The sequence below is a fragment of the Anopheles coustani genome, chromosome 2, assembly GCF_943734705.1.
Source record: "Anopheles coustani chromosome 2, idAnoCousDA_361_x.2, whole genome shotgun sequence".
Taxonomy (NCBI): Eukaryota; Metazoa; Arthropoda; class Insecta; order Diptera; family Culicidae; genus Anopheles; species Anopheles coustani.
Window position 1 is genome coordinate 72466005 of NC_071289.1, and position 20156 is coordinate 72486160.

At 44.3% G+C, this 20156-nt stretch overlaps 4 protein-coding genes across 5 annotated transcripts in view; 1 reads left to right on the plus strand and 3 right to left on the minus strand.

Moving 5' to 3' along the window:
• The window catches only part of LOC131263810 (ribonuclease P protein subunit p25-like protein), a 30023-nt gene extending 13393 nt beyond the window's left edge, over positions 1-16630 (plus strand). The window contains exons 2-3 of the mRNA XM_058266070.1: positions 15569-15934; positions 16024-16630. Coding sequence (XP_058122053.1) covers positions 15657-15934; positions 16024-16450 — 705 coding nt within the window. The 5' untranslated portion in view covers positions 15569-15656 and the 3' untranslated portion in view covers positions 16451-16630. The remainder of the gene's footprint in view (positions 1-15568; positions 15935-16023) is intronic.
• LOC131263812 (uncharacterized) lies at positions 1141-2093 on the minus strand. Its single transcript, XM_058266072.1, has 4 exons — positions 1810-2093; positions 1575-1735; positions 1352-1478; positions 1141-1276 (listed from the first exon to the last, which is right to left on the minus strand). Exons 1-4 carry the CDS (start codon positions 2091-2093, stop codon positions 1141-1143), a joined length of 708 nt encoding a protein of 235 aa, XP_058122055.1.
• Positions 3309-9603, minus strand: LOC131263808 (aromatic-L-amino-acid decarboxylase). Its single transcript, XM_058266068.1, has 7 exons — positions 9237-9603; positions 7090-7160; positions 6778-7014; positions 4430-5135; positions 4110-4362; positions 3935-4024; positions 3309-3838 (listed from the first exon to the last, which is right to left on the minus strand). Exons 1-7 carry the CDS (start codon positions 9601-9603, stop codon positions 3637-3639), a joined length of 1926 nt encoding a protein of 641 aa, XP_058122051.1. The 3' UTR covers positions 3309-3636.
• A 538-nt stretch (positions 16631-17168) lies between the features above and the next one.
• Positions 17169-19701, minus strand: LOC131261896 (MOB kinase activator-like 4). Of its 2 annotated transcripts, none has more exons than XM_058263747.1 (4): positions 19620-19701; positions 19213-19376; positions 18926-19135; positions 17169-18840 (listed from the first exon to the last, which is right to left on the minus strand). In XM_058263747.1, the coding sequence occupies exons 1-4, from the start codon at positions 19677-19679 to the stop codon at positions 18606-18608; spliced, it is 669 nt and encodes a 222-aa protein (XP_058119730.1). In that variant the 5' UTR covers positions 19680-19701; the 3' UTR covers positions 17169-18605. The 2 variants fall into 2 exon arrangements, with proteins under 2 accessions (XP_058119730.1, XP_058119731.1); XM_058263748.1 differs by having other exon boundaries at positions 17169-18843; positions 18917-19135.
• Positions 19702-20156: the final 455 nt, after the last annotated feature.

Below are 20156 nucleotides of genomic sequence, written 5' to 3' on the forward strand. Positions count from 1 at the left end.
TTGCGAACCGCCCTGAAAGGCCACGCGGGCAGCGGGCGAAAATCCGCCCGACCGGGAATTCCACTCTTCTGTGGTTTTCAAGTTAAATTTAGTTTTCTTTTTGTCGTTCACATTTGTTTTTTTATACTTAAAACAATGTTTTCTCTCCCTGGGAGGTGCGCTTTTTATTCATTTTGTAATAATTTTACCCGGTTTCGTCATGAACCGGCCTTTGAGCGGGCGTGCACACTTAGCGTGTGCAAAGTGCTGCAAAAAAGAGGAATTCGAGAGGTTGAGGACACTCTTGCGGAGGGGGGAAGGAATGGAGCGTTTGTTTGCTATTGAGACGTCATCCGTCATCCGGTAGTCTCTTTGGTGGCTCGTTCGTCCACCGTAGCGAACCTGGTCCATTGGTCACAGCTACATAAAGGTTGTTGCCGATTGGCAACGGAGGTTGATGAATGACCATCGTCGCGGTTTTTTTGTTTGCTATTGGCTTCTTCTGTTGAACCCCTTTTTGGAGAACGATTATCGATCGCGATCGTGTTTCCAAAGCGTGGACAGTGGCACGTGCACCTGGCACACGGAACTAGGCGTAAGGTGAATTCCTAGATGAATCATCTCGTTGAAACTGTTCGCTACAATTTCGCCACTTTTTGACACTTTTGGTGTGTCGGTTTGGTTTTGGGGGACAGAAGCATCGTCGTCGATCACATGCTCGTCTCGTCCGGTTGGTTTGGGACGTGACGTGGGGCACGTTTGCGTTGTATAAGAGACAAAAAGTAGACCATCGCCGAACCTCGTATCCTTCAATCTCCATGTCGTTTATTTTCTAGGCAATTATAGTGGTGTGTGGTTATTGCAGCAGGTGAACTTCGCAATATTTTAGAGCAAACATGGAAAAGGTCCTATCCCTTCTGGTTAACCCAAACCTTCGTCATTTTGCCAGAATGGTTTGAAACATTTTATATCCAACAGTTTTGGATAGCGGGCTGTTATTTGGAGTTAAAGGCATTCTAACAATATTACACTTAGGCTTTTTAGAATTGGTTACTTACCAAAACAATGTGACCTGTGGATCGACTTTACCGATAAAAGAGTTGACAAACAGTAGCACATCTTCAAATTCTCAAACGTTTCGTCAATGGTGACGATTTATTTTCAGTCGGATTTGGGTATGTAGTTTTTGCAGGACGTAATTTGAATGAAGTTCTCGTAGAACAATCGTGCCCCGTTGGCGAACACACTGCAATCTTTCAGCTTTCCGAGTAGGCAATCTTTAGCCGTCGCCAGCGAACTGGTAGATCAAATAGAAACATATGCTTTGATTAACACCGGCCACCGGTAATGTCGTTGTAATTTATAAACATACTTGCAGTTCTCCTGCGTAAGTGTTTTACGATTCAACTCCGGCGAGAGGACTACGTGTTCGGCAGCGCAGGTAATGATGTACTTGTTGATTTCATGTGTACAATTATCATGCTTGTTCTTGTCGTAAACTGAGGTCGATATGAAACCAATCAATTTTAAACTCCACCCAGTGCATCATGCGAAAAACTTTGAAATTCACAGAAGAACAAATCCGTGCTACCTACCAACGTTAGCGCCGTTGTTTTCACAAAGGTACTCCAAGATGCCCTGGAACCAGCCACGCAAGGCTTGGAAGATCTCGAAGCTCTCCGTGTTAACGCAGCCCTGCACCATGCTCACGAACGGGTCGAAACATTTGACTCCCTCGAACAGATCCGGGCAGTGTCTGTTATTCCGGGACGAACATTTGTATAACCATTTTCCAGGACTCTGCGTGCACTCACTCTTGCGCTTACTTACCTACCCAGTATGTCGTGCTGGTTGTCTATATCCATTCTCATCGAATCCTCATTCAACTGGACCACATTCAGCTTTTCTTTTAAGCACTGCCGTACGGCGAGCCACGATTTTGTAAACTCCGACGGAGTGATGCCTTTGGTTTCGCATTGCTGTTGTGCGTACTTCCAAAGTTGGGCGTAGGAAAAGTCCATAGCGCTCGGGGGTTCAACTTGAGGCGCTTCTTCCGCTCGATTACACACAACCGTCGCCAGCAACAACACTGTAGAAATCCATTTCGGTAGCATAATTGTATGATTTTACGTCACGGACGATCACACCACAAGGAACACCAAGTGTTGCTTCGAAAAACCTCGCGGTCAAACTGAACTTGCGGGCGCCTAATTATGCTCATCCCAGGTTCGTCTGTCGGTGATAATGCGCGAACCTTCAGATGACCTGACGTGTGTTATGCTTCCTTTCGTTGATAAGATGGCTAACTGTTTTTTAACGTTTTGTTTTAGCATGTACACACCCATTTGAAGATTGTAGTCTTTCCTCCGGCTGACCTTGTCCGATTGTAGGCCTTTGAATGCGATAGCTGTTTCGCTTACCAAATCCCCCAGGGATGTGTCAACGAAAAACAAGTGTGCACATTCGAAACAGATTGTGTCGGAGAGAAAATCTTTTTCAAATACATTTTTGTAATATTGCTAAATTGATCGCGAATGTCGCATGAGGCATGTATGAAATATTGGATATTTTAGAATTATGGTTCCCTACAAGACCAAGTTCCGTATGCTCTTCAATGATGAATTCAGTAAACTGGAGGTTATCGCGAAGCGCTTATAGAACAAAAAATCGTAGTAAGCTATGAAAAACCCATAAGCCCTAAATTCTACGTTATGCAGGCCCAGCTGTAATACTTATAGTCAATGATCATCCGATCTTTCCATCGATATGTTGCCTTATACATTGTAGAGACGTAGAGACAAATACCATTCCAGACTATTGCATTCTTGTTTAGCAAGAATTTCGCCATAGTCTAGTGACGTCCGCTTTGAAATCTGAGGTGATCTCTAGCAGTACATAGACGGAACCTGACCTATCTCGAATGGAATGTAGCCCGTACCAACATCCCAAAATGATCACCTTCGCACATCACACTGCTTTGATCGGATGCCGGAATGTAACGCCGTACAACTTGCGTATTTGGAAGTAAACAGTTTGCCCATCGGGTCGGCCACAAACATTCCCGAGAAGTGCTGTTAAATGTCGGAAAATATATTAACTTACCGGCAGGACAAACAGTAGACTGGCTAGTGGGTGAGTAAATTCCAGAAAAGCTCAAGTGGCCACTTACCTGCGAAGGAATGTTGTGTACACGATCGATCGAACTTATCGATATTAACCGACAAATCCGATCAGCCGTGTGTTTTATGGAGTGTGGTTCAGATTTCATCAAGAAGCCGACCGTTGGTGCGTTCGACCATTGTTTATTTATGCACGGGAATAAATACAGCAAAGTTGAGTTTCTAATATCTGGTTCCACTTGCCATGTCTTCCTTCATGCGGATGACCGCGTCCGCTCGGGAGGAAGGGGGATTTATTTTAATTACGGTTGAGTTCGACTTTGGCCCTGCACTCCTAAGTAACATCCATGTTGGGGGAAGTGTGTTGCGGCTAGATCAGATTTAGATAAACTGTTTGTTTTCGTAACGTTGTTTAAGATATAATTCCTTAAAAGCTGGCGAACCGGTGCATCTCGTTGTTTGATCATTCCCTCGTTCGAATAGTGGCCGGGTGGAGAGGGGAGAGGAGGATAAGCTGACTGGTTATGATGTTGCTGCATTACTTGTTCGATCCATTGTTGGCGTTGCTGGCGGTGGGCGGGTTCGGCGATGTGCCCCGTTTTCGTAGCATGATCGGGGATTTTTTCGGTGACTTGAGCAGGGTTATACCGTTTTCGGCCTCGGGTGACGGCGAGGAGCCACCGGTGGCCGAGTTGCGGCGGGAAGCCGACAGCCTCATCATGGTGTCGAGGTGGCGGAATCTTCATAAAATAGGAAAAAAAGAAAACAAGAAGGATAAAAGGATGCACTTCTTAAGGCCGCCTTGGCTATGAGTCAAGAAAAGGGTGTATCCGTACCTCAGTGTGACATCATTCTTCGTACCATCGTCCGCTGAAGCGAACAGGAATGCCAGCGGCCAACTGATCCATGTCGCCGATCCGGGAGTCCTAGGCGGGGAGCAAATGGAATTTCATCCGATTAATCAATTGGCAACCAGTGACGCATTTTTGTGTTTTTTGGGAAAATGCATACTTGGGGGACTGGACCGTCACTACGGTGCCATCGTGTCCGGGTGAGGTCAGCTCCGTCGAAATACGGTGCGGTGTTTGGGCCTTGTTGATGGCCGGATTGTAGATCTTCGGGTCGCTAACCATGCGCACGAAGAACGACCGTTTCTGGGCCAGCGTGTGCGTCTTGCGCCTGTCGACAATTTCGCTGACTTCGTCCGCCTGTTCCTTTTCCAGTATTTCCGCGGCGAAGTCACTAATGACGTCCCAGGCGAAGTCTGTCAAGCATTTGGCTCAGTCAAAGGAAGAGTATTTGTTATATTTTCTCATCAAGGACTCACTCACCTATATCTTCGAGCTTGGCATTCTGTGCCGTAGCGCAGAACCGTATGACGTACGTGTCGTTAACCGAAGCTGGTACCATGTGCAGCTTACCGGAAGCGTTGATGCTGGACAGCAGCTTCTCGTTGATACGGTCCGTGCCCTTCAGCCGGAAGCACACCAGCCCAAGCTTGACGTCGTTGCAAACCTCGAACCGGCCGTCCTTCAGTACCAACGACTCGAACCGTTTCGCCAGCTGGATGTGGTGCCGGATGTACGCCTGTAGCCCACTGATGCCATAGCTGCGCAGTACGAACCACAGCTTAAGCGAACGAAACCGACGACTCAGCGGTACACCCCAGTGCCGGTAATCGATGGCTGAGTCGGAGTAGCCATGTTTTAGGTAGAGCGGATCCACGACGAGTGCCGACGTGAGCCGGAGCCGATCACGCACCCACAGTGTCGAGCAGTCGAAGTTCGTCAGCAACCACTTGTTCGGGTTGGTGTTGAACGAGTCCGCGTACTCGATGCCTTTCAACAGGTACTTCAGCTCCGGACAGATGAACGAGTTACCGGCATAGGCCGCATCCACATGAAGCCAGACGCTGGGAAAACGCTGCAAAGCCTCGCCGATCTCTGCCAGATCATCGAACGCACACGAACCGGTCGTGCCAAGCGTGGTCGACACGAAGAACGGTATCAGGCCCTGCTGTTCGTCCTCCTCCATGGCCTTAAAACAGTCGAGAGAAATGACGTCATTAGGTAGGCGTGCCTTGCTTCCTGGATCCATGAATTACCAAACGTCCCTTGGAAGACACGATCGATTGAACATTTGTTCAATCTCATCTGACAAAAACAAAATAATGATACGTTAGGGAACAATGTTATTTGCAAATCCCTATACGCTCTTGATTGACCATCAAATTCTGGACCGAACCTCGATGTTTTTGTATACTACGCCGTGCCTTAAACTCACCTTGGACAACGCCGTAAACAAAGGCAACGGAAGCCAGATAGTAGAACAAAACTAAATAAAATTACCGTCTCTCCGCCATTAACCTTTCTCGCTGACCTGTGGGACGCTTATTTACAGTACCACCGTTCGCTACCAATCGACTGAGAGGCACGTAGTTCTTTATCACTGTGGCGTTGGCCGAAGGCAAACTAATCTAGTGGGGAAATAAAAAGCACTTTTGAACAATATTCAACTCATGTTTGGGTGCAGTTTCAAAGAAGCGGAACCATGTAGCCATCTCTAGCAGTCCCGCCGGCTGTTTGTTGGTTGCCATGACTACCATGACGTTTAATCTTGTGGCGGTTCGATTCAGATGTCAGTCAGCGGCACAAATTACAAACCAGCATCAAGGGACGATTTCGATTTTGCAAAAGTACTTTTACCAGCATGGTAGTGGGATTTGTAAAGGGATCCTTTTAATCACACCACCTCCTTCTCCTTTGTTTCTTTCTCGCCTCCTTCTCCACGTGACCGCGACCGCTCCGCATGAAGGCGTTCTAAAATAAAAAGGGATGGACCGGGAAGACATTGACATGGCCGAACGGGACGCCCAGCGGGCCACGGAACCGCTCGTTAAGGCCGCCTACGCGGACGGAGTCGATGCCGGTCGGCAGCTGCACTATCAGCGAAATTTTGACGAAGGCTACCGGAAGGGGTTCGCGGTTGGATTCGAGCACGGTCAGCAGCAGGCCCGCCGTGCCCTGGAGGACGTGGCACGTAGGAAGGAGGCTGGAAATTAACGCGACCATGCTATGGATTGTGCGTTTGTTCGCTTCGTCACGCCGATCGGTTTTGTGATCGATTTTCCACCACTGTTTTGTGTGATGAATTAGGAAAGAAGTTTAAAACAGACGATTTTGCAAAAGCTATGAACGCCTAGGCATCGATTGATAAAAGCGAAAAGAAAATCAGAAGACAAGGGTGGAAACAGTATTTTTGTTAATAAACTGAAAGGTGCCTTTGCGCAACACAAATTATAATATTATACTCCTTTAAGTGAGTTCTTGCCAACTTTTGTTCGATTTAAATTTGATTTTATGAACAAACCTTGGCAAGAAATACGGAAAGGCTTACTTTGCTTCGAACCGGTACGTACGAATGTGAGTCATTTGTTTCGGAATGTCTTGTTTACTTTTAGAAATTACTTCACACTCCTCCGCGGGGCAACCAAAGACAACCTCCAGCTGTATCATTCTCCTGTGCTAGATGCATCAGTTTCAAAACATTTCTTTTACACATCTTACGATGGAGTGGGGCTTTCGTTTACTCAAAATGAATGCGGGTGATGGCATTGATAAATTTGGGAAAATTTAACTCGGACACTTTCTCGGAATTGGTTAAGAAAGCTTTACCCTACCTTAATCAAGGTGTCCGCCCGCAGACTACACTTTTCGTCCGGCTCAAGGATGCGCAGCTTGACGAAGCTAATCATGGCCGCCTTTTCCACGCAGCTGTGGGCCTCTTTCGAGCAGTACGCCATCAGCTTCGACAGCAGGTGGCCTTCCTCGACGAACGGATGCTGTTGCTTCAGATACTTGATGGCTTGGGCACGGGCGGCCAGCATCGTCACCAGTACGCACTCGGAGGCGGACGTCTACAAAGGGGAAACCAATAGAGCAAGGGAGTTAGTTCTTCCGTCGAGTGATGATAATAGTAGCAAACCCGTTACCTGTATTACGCCACCTCCACGGCTTCCGGGTTTGAGTGCGAGAAACGAATCCGGAAGACCAATCGCTTTACCTGTTCGGAAAGATGAAACAGGAGTGGAGAGTGGTTCTTAAACTACTTGTTAATGAATATCCTCTTCATTAATGTCCTTAAGGTAGCCGCTAGCTCACGGTGGTAATTACTAATTAAACTCTATCAGTAATTTGCCAAACTAGTTTTCGTTTATCATCACTAGTTTTCAATTAAATTATGGCCAGATGGATTAATTGTCTAAGTTCAGTTAGCAACAACTTTTGGTGTTATGTAGAACAAGTCCGCAACTCTGAGCTAAATAATTTCTTTATATCTTTCAGTTAAAATATTTTAGAAGAAATGTGATTCAACCAAAATTAGTGTACCTAATCTGCAAACGACTAATGGACTCCTCTAGCAGAATGAAACCGCCACGGAATGCCATCACGCACTGATCTAATTAAAATGCAATTTATCATTTCGACCAGACCGCGCTCTCAACACAGTTCTGCTGCCAACGGTGACCAACATACAGCCGATGGAGTAACAAGTGGGCAAAATTTCATCATTATTACACCGTTTACAACATCCTTTCTCAGAGGGGTCGGAGAAGGAGTGTCACGGTGGGCCATTTTTATGCTACCGTTCCACGCGGAACCTCTCGCTGGGAAAACTTCGATCTGAGCCATAGGCATGGTGGAGCCGGTTGAAGATGGCGTGAAATATTCCTCCAGTAGCCTGCCTATGCTTCACACTCCATATCTACTCGCTTTCCTAACCCGTGTCGTCACATTTGCCTTCGGCCCTGCTCTATCATCGATTATTTATGGTAATGAGTTGGACCAAACAGCATCTATTTTCTTCGGGCTAGGCGTCACGGTGTCTTTCTTGCTGCCGGTTATGACGGTAGGCGTAGTGGGAAGAAAAACAACACGCACACCCCGTTTTGGAGAACGTGTGGATTTCCTCGATTGGAGAAGAATATTTTCGGGAGGGCACGATCGTGAAGGCGTTTCTGTGGAAAAAAAAATCTACGACCGGAAGGAGCATCTGCGCCGTGAGTCATGTGTGAAGAATTTCAATTATTTTTAAACGGTGCAGTTCATGGCGATAAACATACCGTCGAGTGCGTGGGGCGCATACAAAAGTGCTGATAGTATAGTTTTAAAGCGTGCACGTGGAAAAGTTGGAAATTAAATTAGTTTTAGGTCTCTTAATTTGCAATTTCGCTTCGCTTGTTGCTTTGAACAAAATATTATGATGATAACACTTTTCTACACCAACATCCAACCAGTGTTCGCTTCCTCCTCCGGAAAAGCCATCTGTTTCATATAAATAACGTACACTTTTACCACCGATTACTTAAACCTGTCCCTCCATTCGGCGTGTGATGGCCATAAATTTCGTTCAATCACACCCGTAAATCTTTCATCTGTCTCGAAACCAAAACAAACGTTCGACGATTTGTTGATCGTCGTCACCAATGAATTGGTGGTAATTTGAGCGCTGCTGTTTTTTTTGTGCGTCTTCTCACGATCGATTGCCAATGATTGATTATAAAAAAGAACCCCCGCGCGTATGCGATACGGTTGTAAAAATAATTGAACCGTTAAATATCGTTGTAGTACCGCATGGTTCCCATTCCGATCGACTTGGCGGGCTATTTTCGGACACAAGATTGATCTAAAAATAGGCGATCGGTTCCACTGACCTACCCCCTCGATTTTGCACTCTCCCACACCTCCTTTCTCCTCGTGTTCCTCTGGCCCGTTGCGGCCGAGCACCGGAAGAAATGTTCCGTATTCTTTTTCCTTCTCAACGAAGGCTTGTTGTACAAGTTGTGTGTGCGAGAAATGTTTGTATGATTTATTTTGATTCGCTCATGCTACCGTCCAAGAGTATTTACGCACACCCGCGACCTGTTTGTTTGCATTATTGTGGCGGGATGGATGGTGTTTTTTCCTCTTTTGGAGGCTATGGTTTTTGGTCACGAGCAGCACGTCGTAACGCCGCTTGGTGATGCTGTGACGTCTGCGTCACGTATTTAGTACGTCACAGTTAGAATAGGATAACGGGTGTAACGGTGTTACTTAAATGATCAAATGATCTGTTTTAAAAGTGTATGTATCCACCTACCCAACCAATCCAGCACGATCGTCTCTAGTTCGGTGCAGGCCGGACTGGCGGCCCAGGAAAACCCGATGCACCCGATCCCGTCGCTGAGCATGTCGCCCAGGATGGACGGGAACGAGTTCCCGGACGGGAAGTACGCGTGAAAGCGCGGATGCTGCCAGTGCGTCACGCCCGGCATGATCTTGTCCTCGACGTCCTGCATGATCCGGTCCCACGGTTCCGGTTCCTCCGGGGCCTCGTCCGGCAGCTGGTGCCGCAGATAGCCCGGCTCCACGCAAGGCGTCACGCGCCTTTGCTCCAGCGTCTCCAGGTAGTTACAGATGTACTCGACCATCTCGGTGCCCCGGCGACGGAACTCTTTGCTGTCCATGGTCTCCGGTTGGTGCAGCGGGCGTGTGGCGTTCTGTGGAGGGCAATAAATGTCAAAAATAGAGCGGCACGTTCTGCGTTCAGCTGAGCGCCAACGATTATATCACGACGGCCAACGCTAACGCGAACGGGGCTGCATTGCGTGGCACATTTCGGAGAACGTTCGTAATTTATAAACAATCGTTCAAACTGCTAAGACGAACGCATCGCCAAATGATCGCAGCTACCGGCCGATGCCAAAGACCCTATAAATCTTGATGATTCACTGCCCTGATCAAGCTGACCGTTTGTGTGAAGTTATCAATTCGTTTTATGTGAAACCTAAAATGCGTTTTCATGATCTTCGCAAATAGATGCAGACGCGTTGCCGCTAGCAACGATTAAGTTGCACTGGGTTCGCTTGTTCATATGAAACTTTGCTTCTCAAATTAACGAGTGCGTCATCGTGTAACTATCCATCCTATGTCTGTTTCATGGTTAGTCCTAGGATTGTGATTTTACAATCAGATCGTTATTCTCTATTCAGTGGTCCATCACACATTGCATATCAGTATTAGTCGCCATAGAACGATTTTCATTTAGAACCTGTGCATTTAGATTATGACTATGGCATAAACGATGATATAAAGGAGAGTGATTTGTCGAAGTTCCATGAAACACGTGAAATTAAATTTTCGAAAAAGTTTCTTTTCTGTTCTGGTTCTGTTTCAATATTACTAAATGTACACTGTTATATTCTAAAATTTTGCATTTTACAGTTTATGTTTTCACTATTAATGAATAAAAATCATAATGATAGTTGTTTCATTCAAAGATCTTTATCCATACACGTTTGCAAAAATTAATTGGAGAGGTTTTTTTTTTAATTGCGAAAAACATGTTCGTGTACTATCATAAAACATATTCGTATCAGTGTTTGTCGTATTGATTCGAACTCGCAATTTGGAACATTTATTTGTGCGACATTTCTATATAATCTTAAAAAGATGTGGGTAAATATTTTTCCATATGAAAAATATCCATCGTTTACAAAAGGTATAAAATATTATTTTCAGGAACAATGTGTTTTTTGGATTTTTATCACAGCCATTTAAACACTTTCACCATGCGTTAATTTGTTTCTATTTATCAAACATAGCAAATCACATAGCACTGGGGGTTCTTAATCTGTTACACTAGGAAACTTCCCTTCTTATAGACCGGTTGAAGAATTCACTCTTTTTGTGCACTGGAAATGATCACTCAATTCTAGAAATTGCAACAAGAGCTCCCGGGCTATCCTGTTTTGTCCTGCTGGCACAACCGGACGGTACGACTTCCCGATGGTAACTGAGCCGTTGGTCGTTCTGTCGGTCAGAATAGATCCTGGCGGTCCTTGGCGGTCCTTCTTCTGTATTTTCTCCCCTTTTACGACATCCTCACGGGTTCCCCCCTCGGTGGATCATCGTTATCGTTGTCGGTAGCTTCGGCGTTTTTCATCATTACCATCGGCGGGATAGGATTGTCGATAAAGTATTCGCCAACTAGGGGTATCCTGGGCGCTTTTCATTCGCTTTCGAAATGCTTCCCATTCCTCTTCTGCATCCATCATCCATCACTTGACGGTTGGTGGGTGTTTTGCTGCTTATCTCTCGGGGCTCATTGGGGGGAAAAAAGGATGATATGAATTCCACCGGATACGAACGAGAGAGAAAGCAACATTCGTCGTTCCTTGGCCCCGCTGGTATCAGCAGGAAACCCGGGAGGTGCCCACCCTTCGATACGATCCACATTCCAACGCGTACCACAGTCGGGACTCCGGCACTCCGACGACGATCCGACGACGCGCGCAACAGCTTGGCCTTTTCAGTGGAAGTAATGAAGTTGTCCTCGCTCCGCGTAGACCAATGCATTAGAATGATGTCTATTCAGGCGTGGGAAGGGGGAAAAAAGAATGAATGAAAAGCAGCATATCGATTAGGGAGGAGAGTGTTCCATCAACCCGTTTGAACCACGCAAGCGAAGAGAAGAAAAAAGTGTCCCACGGAATATGATTTTCCCAATCACATTTTCAATAAGTGTGGTTTCCCGAACGAAGATTGAAAAAAGCCTTGTTGGGTGCAAAGTAGATCCCGATAAACGGTAGTCATGAGGTGGTAAAATTAGTAAACATCCCACGGGGTGGCACCGATCAGTCGTACCCGAGGTCGATCCTTGCGGTTCCCGCTGCTGACGTCATGGCACGAAGTTGTGACGACCGAAAGGGAGGTCCTTTTCCCGAAGCACGTCACCGGCACTCGGCACGCAGACGCAGACTCGAGTGTCAGGTTTCATTTCGAACGAGTTCGTAAAAAATAAATCGAATTGAAAGACATTTAATTTATTTTGGATTTTTTTTTCGTTTTGGTACATACAGTTTAAAATAATTGTGCCATGGTTAAAAATGTCCCGGTTGTCGACTGACCCGGTGAGCTGGAAAGAACGAGAATGAAAAACAGATCTTGTATTCAATGGGAAGCCACTTGTTGATTGTAAGGGTAATGTGTTCGTTATGTAGCTAGTTTGACGAATTTATCGTTAATCGATTTGAAAATAAAAAATAGTGTATTTTTAAACCAGCTAGTTCCAAACTTGAGTATTTTAAACGTTGGTTTTCAATATATTGACATTTGTTTTGTATTTTTCATTGCTTACCGTATCCTTATTTATATAATTTATTTTTAAGAACTCCGCTTGTGGGATTATCAGATACGATCATAGACGACCTATCTTACTTCTCATGACTTGTCACAGTCAAAAGTTCTACGTTCGTGTTCTAGTATGGCTTTGTTCCCCGGTGAGGCTCAGCTCGTCACGTTCGGTGTTATTTACGTCCAATCAATTAACTTTCATTCACCTTTTTCAACTTTCCAAACCGGTGGAAAACCGTTGGCCAAGCGGTCCATAAATCTTCCTCCCGCCCAGGGTAGGACGGGATGCTTATTGGTAAAATTTTACACTTTACCGTTGGAGTGCATGTTTGCGATTTTTGTTTTTTTTTGTTTACCGAGTGTTCATTAATTGAAAAAGGCCTTTGAATAGCTCCCGTAAATATGATGAAGCGTTTACGACGACGGTGGAGTTCGGCATGTTGTTTAATTTTACAGAGGATGTAATTTGGTTATTTTTTTTTTGCCCTGTCAGGAGATAATCACGAACAATAGGGAGAGTTTAAAAATGCATGATTGAAGGATGAACGACGGTGATGAAATTGAAATTGCGTGCATATGTTTTAATGTATACTGAACAAAAGAAGATTCAGATGATTTCCGGACAGTGCCCTCGATGTGTCGGCTTGACGTTAATTGACCACGGCACTTGGCCAGCTCTGTGATTTTGTAATATTTTGCAACAACGTCAGCACTGGTAAAGTTTAATGACCTTTACAAGGACATTTTTTTTAAATAATATTTTTTATGCAAAAAGTATCTTATAATTACTATTTTATTTTAACGATTTAATACTTATTATTAAATAGTTTTAAATTCAATAAAACATCCTGCCGTGTTTTGAGAATGAAATACAGTTGGAGTTAGTTTCGAAGTTCTTCGTCTGTGCTTCGTTTAAGTTACTTACTTACGAATCGATGCCTTCGGGTTGCAACATATGTTGCTATCGTCCGTTCCAGTGAACAAGACGCATTCGTTCGTTCATTTTTTTTACATATTTCCATTGCGGGAAAGTTTTGACGTCACTGGTCCTTGCCTTTCTTGCGGGTTATATTCCAGGTTTCCAGTTTCAAATATGTTTGTTCCACTATGTTGGTTTGTAGTTTTTTTTTTTAAATTACAATACTACTACAATAGTCTTTAGTGTACTTCTCTAGTCTCCTTCTGGAGTGTTGCTGTTGTTTCTGTAGCTTCCCGGCTCGTACACAGACATTGTGCGGGAAAACAGAATCGCGGGTGTCACTTCTACGGGCGAAAGGACGAAGAATGGGACGAGTAATTTCTGAATGAAATTCTTTCACGCCGCCAACATAACTTTGTGCGAAAGGGAAGCGATGGAAGTTTGTTTGATTTTATTCACCTCCCAATGAGTCCGCAACCGGAGCGACAGAGATGTGAGACGTAAAACCGAGTGCTGATGGTGCTTGTGTTAGTGATTCTCATTGGAGAACATACAATCCGAGAGCATTGGAAGGCTGTCGATGGAAAATTATTTCACCCACTCGTTTTTCCACCGTTCCAATTTCCTAACCGGCATGTCGACGGCGATGGCGATGATGATCCGGGTGGGTTGTTTGATTTCGTATGCGTGTGGTGTGGTTTTTCGCAGTAGGAAATATTGAATCCCCGGATGCGAACCGGATAGAAACACCGTCGAACTGGTGGCACAATTGAATTGTGTGTTTGAGAAAATTATCTTACCACGGTTCACGTTCCGATGTAAGTGAACCTCCTTAGACGGAACACTGGAAGCGGTGGATGTCAACCACAGGCCATCGGCATCGACGTTATTCGAACAAGTCACCGACGGTTGGCTCTCTATCAAATGTTCAAGATGTGATGCTGCTTTCTTGCTTTGAGTTGGTAATTTTTTCATCATCTATCTTTTACTGGGGCCTCCGTCAGCACGTGTAGAAGTGGTGAGAGTCAATTAAATTACGAATCATTTCCACGGCCACTTCTTGTACGGTGGTTGGTCTCAAGAAGTGAGAAGTGTTCGTTCAATGAAGAAATAAAACGTTTGTAGCTTGACTATGTTCGCACATGTTCCTTGGGTTCTTCAATGGCAGTATCACGTTGATATCAATTATTTTGGAAGCGGTGGCGTTTTATGTGCCGGTTCCAAATGTGAGTTTTATTGTTATTTAGTGCTGGTTTTAATTATCAATGTTTGTTTAACCCTCAAAGGGAAAGAAATTTTTAAAGTAACACATTTTTTTAATTCAAATATGCTGGATTTTGAACAAAATAATAAGAATGCTACCTTCAAGTAAGAAAAAAAAAAGAAAAAAAAAGAAAAAAAAAGAAATATAATATACTAGGTTATTCTTCTATCAATTTTTTTTGCGTGTTTTCGGGAAAAATAATGGGGTTATTATTAATTATTTTGACCTTACGAATTTTATTCTGTAATCTGCCAATTTCGTTTCAATTCACATAATTTTGTCATTAAACATATGGAAACCTTTTCTAGTTTTCGCACGATAGGTAGGAGTTAATTCAAAAGGATAAAGCCTTAAACAAACCGCGGTTTGGACATCAGTTTGTAAGGGTTTAGGATCATAAGCCAGTTTTTCGCCCCGACCATAATCTGTAGATGACGCATTTAAAAAATGGCGAATTGATTACAACGAGGTTTTTCTTTGGCAGCCAGTAATTTATCATCCGAAACTCAAGCAAGGATGATACAAATGCGACGTTCATTGAGCCCTCGCATTTGCGTACACGCCTTTCAATTGGATAATCTAATCGAGCTAGTTCAGTTAAATTGAACCGCCATCGGATGGTGGCGTTGGCGAAACTGGTTGATCAGCTGAATCGGCCGCGTGTCCCGATAGAATGACGTAAAACGGTGGCAAGTCGTTGGGTCAACTCGCTGTTTCTGAGAAGACGTCGAATATATATAATTTTGGAGATTAATTATATATATTTTCAGTCATCATCGCTTCAATCGTCGGAAAACTAAGACGAAATGAATGAGGTTCTTTATTTGCTCACGCATTTTGCTTTCGAAAGGGTTCAGCGAACGTCGATCGATTCGGTCGCTTTGGAATGCAGAAAACATTCCTTGGTGACATTCCGGTGCTACGCCACAACCTTCCCGACACACTCTCGGTTGCTTGCGGGCGCCTGGCATTGTTCCTTTTACATTTCTTTACCTAGCGACGGCCTTAATCGATCGAAGTTCATATGCCCGTCGTTGAGTAAAGACCCGTCTTCGACCAACTTCTCTTCAATTTCTTAATCTGTTTCCCTGGCTTTGTTTGTTCTATTTCGTAGATTTCTCCCACAACGCTTTGGGAGTTGTTTGGGAAGCTAGGTGGATATACGGCATTGAGACGGGTACAACCGAAGCGAACGCATCAGAATGATGCACTACAAAAAGGGAAAGAACGTCGAGGAGGACCTCTCCAAGGAGCTCATCCCGATCGAGGTGCTGCCGGAAAAGTTCCTCTGGATGCAGGTGAAAGGAAGCACGGCCGTACCGAATGTGGTCGAGTACGCCAAGAAAGCGCTCGAGGATGGTTCGTACCGGTCGGTGGTGTGGTCCGGATCGGACGGTGGCGTCGGCAAGACGGTTAGTTGTGCGGAAATCCTAAAGCGACACTTCGAACTGCATCAGGTGACACGCATTTGCTACAGACAGTAAGTAACGGCCGGGGGTTTGGATCTGGTTTTGCCACCCCAGATGGTTGATGTTGATCTATCTTTCTTCCCATGTCTTTTCATTTCAGAGTCGAAGAGTTCTGGGACCCACAGCAGGACGGTTTGGAGCGGATTGTAGCAAAACGGAACATTCCCTGCGTACACATACTGCTATCGATGGATGAAATCGACACCAAAGTGGCCGGCTATCAGCACTCGAAGGTGCAAGCTGGCTTCTGGTTGGGTGCCGGCATACCCACAACTCCCGAAGGGGCACGAAAACGAAACTACTTCAGCGGACCACAGTTGAAGAAACGACCCAACCGGAACTTTGGCAATGGTACCGCAGACGGTGCGGGAAACAATAGCAAAGGTGGTGGAAAACCACGGAGTGGTGGTGGTGGAAAACCACGGAGTAGCAGTGGTGGAGGTGGCGGTACGGCTGGTGGTTCGCAGGGAAAAGGTAAGCAGCAGCAGGGTTCGAAATCGAAGACACTTAAAAAGGGATTTTGCTAACGGTAAACGGGGTAAGCAGGGTAAACAGACGAAGGGAAAATAACCAAAGTACGAACGACTCCACAACGGCAAAGGACAGCAGTATGCCGTTGGAAACCAGCGATGGAGCAAGTGCTGAGCGACTTGCACGACTGTGTGCAAATCTTTTCCTATGAACACGTGACTTGTACAAACCTCATATTTACTTTTCTCAGCCGTTTTTGAATAATTTATTCGTTATATTGAGAAAGAAAAGTAGAGTACAGAACCGTTTGCCTCTCACCATAGGTTAATAAACTACGGAAAAAGGTAAATTCATTAAACAATTAACGTTAATACAAATTAACGTTTTAGTCATGGTATCATGAAGTCACGTTGATACAACAGGCATTTAAAACAGACACATTTTTAATCTTCCTACTTTTTGCTACATTGAACTCGTAAATGCAAACCAGTCATTCGTGAATAAAATTATTGAGCCGTTTAAAAAAAGGGAACCGTTTTGGACACAAGAAAAAAAGATTGTAGAGCTTTAAACTCAAACCCTCAGGAGGAGTTTGCTTCACCGAATGCCAAGGAAAATGTTCATTTAAACTCCCCGTACCTTAACAACCCCAGGTCAACGGGTTTACATTGTACAGATAAATTGACCGATGGTGAGGGGCCTCATTCAATTTTCCTCGAAACATATCATTCTCACAATGGCAAGTAAACGTCCTTTTACCACATGTTTCAGGAAAGTATTAGATCAATGTATTTTATTACTTTCTCCTTACATTACAGTTTGCTTTTAATATAATGTTTCGCCGTCTCACGCACGTTGCATGTATGTAACTACTATATGATAGATTACGCCGGATGTCGGTTGAGTTTGCTCGTGTTCCCGGTTAGTGAAAGGTGTTTGTTTATTCGCATATGATTTTTCGTTTCACTACAGATTTGAGTTCGAGTTCGTTCTTCGAATGAGTTGTCCACGGCACAGATCATCCGTTTTTCCTCCAAGGGGCAATCGGTCGGGAGTGGTTACAATAACACAAATGTAAAGAAACGAAATGCAGCCTATCTTTTTTAAACCACGAAACGATTCTTGCTTAAAAACCTTGTTAGATTGTCAAAGTTAACAGAGAACAGAGAAAATGACGGAACGAAATGTGGGTCATTGAATAGTCAATTAAAAATAATTACATGAAACACATAAATCTAGTCAATTCTGAGTGGATTCATTCTGTGTCCCTGTGGTATTACGATTCGTATTATTAGAGTTTCAAATGCTCCCGACAGTTTTGCTATACTTTAAATGGTTTTATTTAAATTTAACGTTGGGCAACAGGACGTATTTAGGGCACCTTTTTACCGATGATTTTTTTCTGTTTTCTTGAGTTGTGTGTAGATTTGTTCAATTAAATAATAGTGTCACTATTTATACATGAATATTTATATATTCATAGGATTACCTATTATATTACTTTTTTTACGTTAATGTCCTGTGTTTTTGTTTGCATAATATCTTTTGCTATATGTTTTTTTGTTCTTTATAATCGCACACACACACACACGTACACTATTTCACTTTATATTGCAATTCCACCGCTACACTTATATGTTTGGTTGTTGACTGCAGCAAAAGATGTTATCAATGAATTTTGGTGCGTGACTTAACGTGCATGTTAGTGGATTTTCTAACTCCTTCCAATATTTTGTTTTCTGAGGGATAGAGCGAATCCTAGCTAGAAGTCCGTTCCGAATGTAAGACATTTGAAAGATGAACAGAAGAACGCGAGAGGGAACAAAAAGAAGTTAGTTATAAATATATGATACATGTAAAGTCGTTTAAGGAAGGTAAAATACGCAATCGAATAGACCAATGTATGGCGTATTCGTTCAGATGTTTGTTGTACTGCCGTTTTTGGCTTTAGCGGTTTTAGCGTTTCTTCGAGTGAATATAGCGTGTGGGGAACCCGGATATAATATCCCCTTCAAACTGTTTGTTCCTATTGTCCTTCAACACTCTGTGAGGCGCCTTTCCGTGCAGGTTCGGTTGTTTTTTGTTTTTCCTTTTTACCAGGACGAGGGTTGATTCTAATCTTCTCGTTCGGCATTAAACGGTTACGTTTATCTGCTTTTCTTCTCACGATCAAACGCGTGCCGTTTCCCTGTCGACGATATTGTCCGCCACTTAGGCTTCACTTTCCCCCGGCGTAAGCTCACATTCCGGAATGGGTACGATCAAGTTTTCCTTCGACATGAGCGTGTACTTCGTAACGAAGTTGGTGAATCGCAAGCAGAGCGAAGTTTCCTCCTCGAACTCGTTGAATATTCGCCGGTGGTGGAAATAAGCGTGTGAGAAAATCCGATACACGCGTCTGCAAACCGAACCTAACTTAGCTACAGATGATTCCTTAATGGATACCCTATCGAGGTGGAAAAGAAAGCGTAACAAACAAAGATGGAATTAATGGGCAGCGATTATAGCGTGATGGTGGTCCCGGGTCGTACCTGCTGGGAAAATACTTATTACTATTCAACAAGCAAGCAGCACCATCGAGCGTGTGCCGGGTGTAATCGATAGCCGGACACTCCTTCGGGGTTTTGTGGGCAGCGCACAAGAAGATCCACTGTTCCGTAGCCGTCATCTGTGTGCAAGTAGCCGGAAAACATTGCGTCTGTAGCCTTACGGCTAGTCCATTGAGTTCCATACAAAATTGTCTGCATAAGAAAACCAAACAGTCGTCAAGTGAGTACGGGCAGAACTTTAACAGGCAGCAAATCCTCCCATCACTCACCTCAAATGCTCGTACTTCCATACACCCTCGTCTTGCCCATCGGGCATAGTAAGAATTTGGTCGACGTTCGATGGATCCTTTTTGATCATCTGCTGAATGTATTGTTGCACGGCAAGCGTGCTGTCCATCTCCTCGAACACCTCATCTGGCCAGTTGGAAAAATCCTAAAAAAGATTACGTATGGAGCATATTATCGAAAGGAAACCAAGCCCAACTGCAATGGACAGCGCTGCGCTGTAATCGATTAGTACACAGTGGAAGGGGTGCACTTTCTCATCACAACAAGGGAAGCGAACGCCATTTAAGGAGACACCGAACTGAGGGCGAAGTCATTTCAACTGGCTACCACTTAACACGGGGCACTGAGCAAGGTGTTGGCACTAATGTGAAGGAGAAGAATTGCAAACCTTTGCTTTTGTTCCGGGTCTATTTCTTCTCAAGATCGTAGAGCCGTCAGCCATCTTCATATTGAAAATTTTCTCTGCTCCTCTTTGCTTTGACACCTTGTCAAACACACACAGCCCTTGTAGTGATGGGCATCTTGTAGTGGAACTCACCAGGTTCGATCCGTTCACAGGAACCTTCTTGGTGACGTTTCTGAAAAAATACAAAATCCTTCAAATGCCCCATTGCAGGAAATCCTAGAAATCGACGAATATTTTACTTGACCCGTTTGGTGTTGCAACTTGGAAGTTTGATGGTTCAACATCATTTGATATTTTACAGTAGGCTATCATTTTTTTAATGTTCTACGTGCACTGCCAGGGTTGCAGATGCGATGTAAAACGCTGTAAATATTTCCCCATATACTTCTACCTCTGTCGCACTTCGCTGTCGTGATTGTTCTGCTGAAACTAAGCTACTTTTGAAGCGGGATGTAACGCTGCATGGTAGAATTCGTGTGAATAGAAATTACCCAACTCTAGTTCGGTCTTGGCTTGCGA